Source organism: Lampetra planeri, chromosome 58 (genome assembly GCF_965212315.1).
Source record: "Lampetra planeri chromosome 58, kcLamPlan1.2.h2, whole genome shotgun sequence".
Taxonomy (NCBI): Eukaryota; Metazoa; Chordata; class Hyperoartia; order Petromyzontiformes; family Petromyzontidae; genus Lampetra; species Lampetra planeri.
In genome coordinates, this window is record NC_136164.1 from 909,753 (window position 1) to 919,315 (window position 9,563).

The 9,563-nt window shown below is 55.1% G+C and overlaps 1 protein-coding gene across 1 annotated transcript; it reads right to left on the minus strand.

Annotated features, from left to right (window-relative positions):
- Positions 1-4,283: 4,283 nt before the first annotated feature.
- Positions 4,284-9,563, minus strand: LOC144735999 (uncharacterized). The gene is made up of 2 exons (XM_078618625.1): positions 8,983-9,563; positions 4,284-5,191 (listed from the first exon to the last, which is right to left on the minus strand). The coding sequence occupies exons 1-2, from the start codon at positions 9,544-9,546 to the stop codon at positions 5,177-5,179; spliced, it is 579 nt and encodes a 192-aa protein (XP_078474751.1). The 5' UTR covers positions 9,547-9,563; the 3' UTR covers positions 4,284-5,176.

A 9,563-nucleotide genomic window follows, 5' to 3' on the forward strand; every position in this document is an offset into this window, starting at 1 on the left:
TGCTGTTGTCCCCGTCGAATTCAGTGGCAAAATCCTTTTCCCTAGTAGCGGCTCAAACTATCGTTTGGCCTGGTCAGGCCCAGTTTATACAAGTGTTAAATGGGGGCCCAGACCGGGTCGTCATCCCAGCTGGCTCGGTATTGGCTCACGCCACTACCGATTTCACCAGCTTTGAGGGTGAACCACCCACAAAAAAGATCCGCTGGCGGGTCACGATACTATCGTTTAGACGATCGATGGATCGCAGATTTGTGCGGGGAAAATACATCTTTGTCGGCCACGCGGCGGAGCGCCTTGCATTCATTATTATCGGAGTACGCTGACGTTTTCAGTAAAAACGATTTGGATCTGGGCCATACCTCGCTCTTGTCGCACCATATCGACACCGGTGCAGCGGGACCGATTTGTATGCACCCGCATCGCATGAGCCCTGCTGAAAGGGAACACGTGCGTGGCGCTGTGGACGACATGTTGGCGGCCGATATAATTTTGCCATCCAACAGTCCTTGGGGCGCGCCGGTGGTGCTGGTTAAGAAAAAGGATGGTGGGACGAGGTTTTGTGTGGATTTCCGCCGATTGAATAAGATATCCGTGGCAGACGCATATCCCTTGCCACGGATGGACGACTCGTTGGACGCTTTGTCAGGGGCAAATTTTTTCTCCACCCTCGACCTGTCATCTGGGTTTTGGCAGCTTCCCCTCGATGACGCGTCCAAACCAAAAACGGCATTCCGCATGCCACAAGGCCTCTTTGAGTTTAACCGCTTACCTATGGGCTTGTATGTGGCACCGGCGACGTTCCAACGCCTGATGGAACTGGTGATAGTGGGGCTGCAGTGGGAAACGTGCCTCATATATTTGGACGATATCATCGTATTCAGCCGCACGTTCGAAGAACACCTCCAACGACTGGAGACTGTCTTTCAGAGGATGCGCTCGGCAGGCCTAAAATTTAAACCAAAGAAGTGCCACCTTTTGCAACGGTCCTTCCAATACTTGGGTCACATCGTCAGCTCTGACGATGTGTCCACGGACCCTCAGAAAATGGCTTGTGTCCCAAAGTGGCCCACGCCCACTTCGGTGGGCGACGTACGGCGGTTTATTGGGTTCGCATCCTACTATCGCCGTTTTGTTAAGAACTTCACGACGCTGGCTAAGCCACTGCATGTTCTGACGGGGAAAAATCTGAGATTTAAATGGGGCCCAGAAGAGGAGCGCTCTTTTCGATCTCTTTGGGATCATTTGGCCACCGCGCCGACGCTCGACTACCCGGACTTTTCCCAGCCGTTCATCCTTGACACGGATGCTAGCGATATCGGCATAGGTGCCGTTTTGTCGCAGCGGAAAGACGGGGTTGAGCGAGTGGTGGCATACAGCAGTAGGGTTCTGTCCCCTGCCGAGACGCGATATTGCGTGATGCGACAAGAACTGCGAGCTATTGTACATTTTGTTTGCCAGTACCGGCCGTACCTGTATGGATGGAATTCCTCGTGTGCACCGACCACGCTGCCTTGCAATATTCTTTGAAATTGGAACAACCGTCCGGTCAATTGGCTCGGTGCTTGGAATCGTTACAGGAATTTTCCTTCAATATCAAATACCGCAAGGGTACTTGCCATGCCAACGCGAATGCTCTCTCCAGGTTGCCTCCGACTCCTCCCTGTGCCTGTCTGACGGGTACGCACCGCTGTGCGGCGCTGCCTACCTCGCCCTGTCCGGTTATGGGGGCGTTATCGAATGATGAAGCTCAGGATGTACCCGTTGGCGCCGACGATACACTGCATTTGCCGCACTTGGTGTGGCTACGTGAGCAGGAGGCTGATGCATCTCTGGCTCCACTGCGGGAACTGATCGGGAAACCGAGATCTCATTTGGCTGGATGGAAATGGCAGATGTTTCGGGGCCAGGCGGGATTGCTGATGTGTACGGATGGATTATCTGACCGTTCACGCCTGGTTGTGCCGACATCCCTGCGTCACGATCTAGTCCGCACTCTGCACGCCGACAAGCTGATGCACCTCGGCGTGCAGAAAACATTGGCCGCGTTGCAACAGGATTTTTTTGGCCCGGCATGACTGCAGACGTCACAAACTTTATCCGGTCATGCCATGATTGTGCAAGGCGGAAACCGCCTCGTCAAAATTATATCCCGCCACTACGTTCGATCGAGGTGTCCCGTATTATGAGCTAGTTGCTCTGGACATCCTGGGCCCGTTCCCTCCATCGGCGAGGGGAAATAAATACCTCTTGGTCGGGGTCGAATATTTTTTTCGCTGGCCTATGGCCTGGCCTTTGCCTGACCAAATGGCCTCGTCCATCACCGACGCTTTCTTGAATGGATACGTCATGGATAAAGGAGCACCCGAAGGGCTGCTCACGGATCAAGGACGTAACTTCTCCAAATTGCTCAAGGATGTATGCTCTGCGTTGGGTACAAAGAAAATCCACACTTCCCCTTACCATCCGCAAACGGATGGCATGGTGGAACGATTTAACCGCACCCTTTCGGCCATGCTTTGTCACACGGTGAGTGAAAAACAAACCGATTGGGACTTGCACATACCGGGCGTCCTGGCGGCATACCGCATGGTTCCGCACGCGTCCACAGGATATTCGCCATTTTTCCTCATGTATGGTCGTGAGAATGTACCCCCGATTGATGTGCAACTGGGTGCAGGGTGGAAACAACCGTCCCCTTCCTTGCCTGATCACGTACGGGACTCGCTTAAACGGGTTATGGAGGCGCGAGAGGCCGCCAGATGTGTGACGGCCCGTACGCAGGCAAGGAACGAGAGGTATGCACGTCGATCGCGAACTGACATGCCTTGGTCGGTGGGCAATATGGCATGGCTCCATTGCCCTCAGGTGCCAGTGGGTATGTCCCCTAAACTGCACAAGCCTTGGCAGGGGCCTGTGAGGCTGGTGGACATTCGGAATTCCCAGAGTGTTCGCATCCAGTATGGCCAACGTCGTTGGTATGTCCATTCGTCACGGCTCAAGCCCTACGCTGACCCGCATGCTGGCCCTTCATCTCCACTTGTTGACCTGCCGGGGTCTGGCCTGCCGAATGTGCCACTTGCCTCGCCCGTTGATCCCCAGCGGGGCTGTGTTATACCCCCTGCAGATGAACAGGTTTTGAGGGACGACGAGACCCCGAATGTCCCTCCTCCAATGGGGCCTGTCCCAGATACAACGGAAACCGAACATTCTTCTTCTCCATGGCAACCACCTCCTGCTGAACAGTCGGCGAGGCAACCACGCGCGAAGAAAGGAGAGGGTCCGGCGTCGCGCACACGGTCAAAATTTCTCCCGTTTCGCTAATATTGATTGCCTTGCGGTCTGTCACCCTGTTGTTACTGCGCTACAGGGGCGCCCTAATGTATGTCTGTTGTTACATTTTTGAATTCCTCGGCGCGTTGACGCCTACTCCCCCCTTACCTTGTTAATGCATCTTAGACGCCCTAAGATTTATTCTAATGGGATTCGGCCTGTCACCCTTTTCCCAGCCGAGACAGCTGACTTTTTACACCAGGGGGGGGGGGGGGGGTGATGTAATGTGAGGATATATCCGGCTCACTGACGTATCACAACTCGTCATGATGATTGGCTTTGCCGCTCCTGGTCTATAGCCAATGGGGGTAAGCCTAGGGGCGTGGCCCTGACGTAATGGAAAGGTGACAGCTGTAAGTAGAGGATTGGTTCTGCTGGCTTTGGCCACAGCCAATGGGGAGATGAGTCGGGGCGTGGTCCCGGGAGCCTACGAGGGAGCCTAGAATATTCTATGGAGGCTAACCATGATTGGTGGAAACGTACCACGTGACCCGGGTATTAAATAGGGGTGGAGACGAACGACACGTGGTCAGAATGGGAACGAACGGAGGAAGGGGCCACGCGTGAGCGGGGCTCCGGGTTGCCACGTAGCGGCGCGTCTCTCTCTCTATCCCTCTCACACTACCTGCCAGCAGCGTGAAGGAAAGCTGTAATGCAAGTTGAATAAAAGACCGGATTCCAGAAGTCACCTCAACGACCTTTATTACACTTGTGTTGCGATCGAAACGTCGTGATCTATTATTTTTTTTACCTACGTGACTTTACCGAAAAAACCAAAGAGTATGGATTCCTGCAGTCACGAAAGCTTCAAATCAAGATTAAAACTTGAAGCATTCTGAAAGACGTGTTCAGTCTGGATTCGGCATCTAGTGGTAGCTGTCAGAATCCCGCCAAAAGGTCTAGTGTGGAGAAAATTTTGCTCCTGCGAGTGCATCCAATGAGTCATCTATGTGTAATAATCCTTCCAGAGACGGCTTCGGAATCGGTCCTTTTATTTCCACTCCACAATACACTTTGCTCACTCACTCTCCGTTGCTGGCAGACAACGGAGAGAGGACAGACCACGCACGTCCCCACCGCGCACGTGGCAACCCCAGCCCCCGTCCGCGCGTGACCCTGCTCTCGTCAGTTCCAGTCTGCTCGCGATCGTTCCCCTCCACTCGCTCTTAATACCTTCGTCACGTGGTTCCCCCAGCCAATCGTACATGGACAGCTTTGACCATTCTCGATGGTTCCCTGTGAATCCCGGGACCACGCCCCTCATCCGGCTCCCCATTGGCTGGGGCCCCGAATGGCTAGGCCAATCACTCCTGATGACCTGTCGTGATGACGCATGGGCCATGGTCCCTATCTCAACCCTTATTGGCTACAAGCAGGACCGGCAAGCCAATCCCCACGTGAACCCTCTATGGCTGTTATTACATCACCCCCCCCCCCCGGTGAAAAAATTTAGCCGTCTCGGCTGGGAAAAGGGTGAAGAACCAATTCCGCAACATCTTATTAGGGCACCAAGGTGCGTTTAACAATTTGAGGGTGAACCGGTGTTCCCGCGCCTAACAACATTTAAAACAGTCACCCATAATAATAAAAAAAATCACAACATACATTAGGGCGCCCCTGCAGCGCGGTAACGACAGGGAATCAGCGAAACGATCAAGCGTTAACGAAACGGAAGAGATTTCGACCGCGTACGCGTACGCGGGACCCTCTCCGCTCCCAGCGCAAGGTCGCTTTGCTTCCGGATGGACAGGAGGTGGCAGGCTCGAAGAAGAAGTCGGTTGTTGGTGCTTGGTCACGTCCAGGGCGGGCCCCGTTGGAGGGGGGGCAGCGGGGGCTTCCTCAGCCCTCAGAACCTGTTCATCTGCAGGAGGCACAACCCAATCCGCCCTGGGATCAACGGGCGTGTCCAGCGGCGTAGTCGGCCCAGCAGAACCCGGCAGGTCAGCTATTGGGGATGAAGGACCGACACGCGCGTCAACATAGGGTTTAAGTCGCGAGGAATGAACATACCACCGACGTTTGCCGTATTGAACGCGGATACTTTGCGAGTTCCGAACGTCTACGAGCGTCACAGGCCTCCGCCATGGACTGTGCAGTTTAGGGGATGTGCCTGCTGGTACCTGGGGGCAGTGGAGCCACGCCAGGTCTCCCACTGACCAAGGCATGCGAGTATGCGATCGACGCGCGTACCGTTCGTTCCTTGCCTGAGCACGGGCCGTCGCACACCGGGCAGCCTCTCGCGCTTCCGTTACTCGTTCAAGCGAGTCACGCACGTGGTCAGGCAGGGAGCGGGACAGTTGTTTACTCAGCGTACCCAGTTGCACATCGATGGGTGGAACATTTTCACGGCCATACATAAAAAAAAAACGGTGAGTATCCCGTGGATGTGTGCGGAACCATGCGGTAGGCCGCCAAGACGCCTGGTATGTGCAAGTCCCAATCGGTTTGCTTTTCACTGACCGTGTGACAAAGCATAGCGGAAAGGGTACGGTTAAATCGTTCCACCATACCATCTGTTTGTGGATGGTATGGGGAGGTGCGAACTTTCTTTGTACCTAGCGCGTCACAAACTTCCCTAAGCAATTTAGAGGAGAAATTCCGGCCTTGATCTGTGAGCAGCCTTTCAGGTGCCCCCTTGTCCATGACATACCCGTTCAAGAAAGCGTCGGTGATGGACGCTGCCGTTTGGTCGGGCAGAGGCCAGGCCATCGGCCATCGAGAAAAATATTCCACCCCGACCAGAAGGTATTTATTGCCCCTAGCCGACGGGGGAAACGGCCCCAGAATGTCGAGAGCCACTAATTCGTTAATACGGGACACTTCAATGGAACGCAACGGTGGTACATAGTGGTTCCGAGGCGGCTTCCTTTTCGCACAGTCATGGCACGAGCAGACAAAATCATTGATGTCCGCCGTCATACCGGCCCAGAAAAAATCCTTTTGCATCGCGGCCACAGTCTTTTGGACGCCAAGGTGCATCAACTTTTCAGCGTGCAGAGCACGGAGCAGGTCGTAGCGAAGCGAAGTAGGCACCACCAAGCGTGGTCGGTCAGACACCCCGTCGGTACACATTAGCAATCCCGACTTACCCCGGAACATCTGCCACTTCCAGCCCGCCAATTGCGATTTCTGTTTCCCAACCAATTTACGTAGTGGAGACAGCGAGGCATCGTCCTCCTGCTCGCGCAACCAGACCGCGTGCGGCAGCCGTAAGGTGTCATCGGTGTCCACCGACACCTGCTGGTCCTCCTCTTTCGCATTCGCCCCTGCGTCGTCCTCATTCGCTATCACCCCCATAACCGGGCAGGGTGACGTGGGCGGTGCGGCGCAGCGGTGCGTGCCCGTCAGGCAAGTGCACGGAGGAACGGGCGGCAGCCTTGAGAGCGCATCAGCGTTCACATGACGGGCTCCCTTTCGGTACGTTATATCGAAGGAAAATTCCTGTAACGATTCCAACCACCGGGCCAATTGGCCTGACAGCTGATCCAATTTGAGGGAATATTGCAAAGCCGCATGATCAGTGCGGACCAGGAATTTCCGTCCATACAGGTACGGTCGGTACAATCGAACAAAATGGACAATTGCCAAAAGTTCCCGCCTTGTCACGCAATATCGCGTTTCCGCAGGGGACAGAACCCTGCTGCCATACGCCACCACTCTCTCAACCCCATCCTTACGTTGCGACAAAACGGCCCCAATGCCGATATTACTAGCATCCGTATCAAGGATGAACGGCTGTGAAAAATCTGGGTAATCTAACGTAGGCGCCGTGGCGAGGTGGTCCCGAAGTGCCATAAAGGAACTTTCTTCCTCCGCCCCCCATTTAAACCTTTGATTTTTGCCAGTCAGAACGTGTAATGGTTTTGCCAACGTCGCAAAGTTCTTAACGAAGCGGCAATAATAGGAAGCGAATCCAATAAACCGCCGAACATCACCCACTGAAGTGGGTGTGGGCCACTCACGTACACACTTCGTTTTCAGAGGGTCAGTGGATACGCCGTCCGAACTGACAATATGACCCAGATAACGGACGGAGTGTTGCAGGAGGTGGCATTTCCTCGGTTTAAACTTAAGGTCAGCCGCACGCATTCTTTGAAAAACTGTCTCAAGGCATTGGAGGTGTTCCTCGAACGTGCGGCTAAAGACAATTATATCGTCTAGATATATGAGGCACGTTTCCCACTGCAGTCCCGCCAACACCAACTCCATGAGCCGCTGAAACGTGGCCGGAGCCGCGTTCAGGCCCATCGGCAACCGATTAAATTCAAAGAGGCCTTGCGGCGTGCGGAATGCCGTTTTGGGTTTTGACTCGTCATCGAGGGGAAGCTGCCAGAAGCCCGAGGACAGGTCAAGGGTGGAAAAGAATTTAGCACCCGATAAAGCATCCAATGAGTCATCCATCCTCGGTAAGGGGTACGCGTCCGCTACCGAGATTTTGTTCCACCGGCGGAAATCAACGCAAAACCTCGTACCACCATCTTTTTTCTTAACCAAAACGACGGGCGCGCCCCAAGGACTATTGGATGGCGAGATAATATCCGCCGCCAGCAATTCATCTACCGCCCCACGCACGTGTTCCCTTTCCGCCGGGCTCATGCGGTGAGGGTGCATACAGACAGGTGGCGATGCACCGGTTTCAATATGGTGCGACAAAAGCGATGTGCGTCCGAGGTCCAAATCATTCCTGCTGAACACATCAGCGTACTGCAGCAAGAGCGAACGCAAGGCGTTCCTATGTTCATTTGACAAGGAAGAATTCTCTCCGCATAAATCCGCGATCCAGCGTTCTTGTGAACGATCATGCGGAGACCCATCAGCAGGCATCCGAGCGCGCGGCGGTTTTTCACAAGAGGCGAAATTGGTAGTGGCGTGAGCCAGCACCGATCCCTCCGGAACAACAACGCGATCAGGTCCCCCATTCAAGACCTGTATGAAAGGTGCCTGACCTGGGCGCACAATCGTTTGTGCCGCCGCCAAAGAAAAAGATTTCGATATGGAATTCGATGGGGATAATAGCACGCCTTTCGCACCCTTTCCCATTTGAAGCGGTTTTCAGTAACGTAGTGGAATGAGCATTTGCGCTCCCGATGGAACTTCCACCGTAGCCGCAACTACAGCAGTAACTGCGTTACCTGTAGGCGCCTTGGCCAGCAGGGAAGGCAGGAACGCCATCCTACGACCCCCCGGCATTTCCAAACAGTCCTAGTCGACCCGTATTCGCAACGGCATCTGGCGCAGGAAATCCGTCCCCAACAAGCATGGAACAGCTAGCGAGCGAGAAATTAACACAGGTCCTGCGGCGGTAATATTTCCGATAGCGATGCTCACATCCACCTGTCCGCAGATACCCATGCTCCCCCCATTGGCGGCAACACACGCATCATTAACCTTGCGTATTCTCGACGCAGGAATGGACAACAAATGAAAAATGACATCCGAAATGATGGTAGCCGATGCGCCAGTGTCCACCAAGATACGGACGTCAACGCCGTCGACGGTACCGCGTACCGTCGACGAGCCCGACGCCGCAGCCACAATCCTGCGAGCCAATTTCTTCCACTGCATAGCAGAGCGTGTCAATGGAGCAGGAGAAGTAAAATTGGCCTTAGGAGTGTAAGAATGAGTGCGAGTGGATGAGTGATGTGACATGACCTGCCGGGTGTCCGATTTGTGCCGACTCGCCCGAGGTTGTTGCAGCTCCGCGGCAGGTAGAGGAGATGGAGGTCCCCTTGGCGGAGGAGGCGACAGCAGAGGTCGGCAGCGGCAGTCACGGGCGAAGTGGCCCCGTCTGCCGCACTTAAAACACGCGGCCGACGTTGGCTGGTGGTCGGACGACCCGGCCCTCGCACGCGGTCGGGCCGTGTAGTCGTCCCGCTGGTCGCGCAGCCGCCGGCCCGGAATCCTACGCGGGACAGCAGCAGCCAGCATGTCGTCGTCGCCCGAGTCGTCGGAGCAGTGGACAACCAGTCGCGGAGACCACCCCAGAGGCGGCCCGTCGATCTCGGGTTTCCCCGTCCACGCCGCCATCTGGTCCCACCGCTTGATATTAAACTTAGCGTCCAGGCAGCGCGCCACCCACCGCGATGAAAGCGGTTCGTGGCCGCACACTGGTAGAGAGATGTTGAGCTCCTGAGACAACTCCAGCATGCGGGAAAGGATGAGTGGATCCAAATGCTCGGCCGTTGCGTCGGGGTAGGCGGCCATGGCCATCGCCATCAACGCCCCCCGATAGG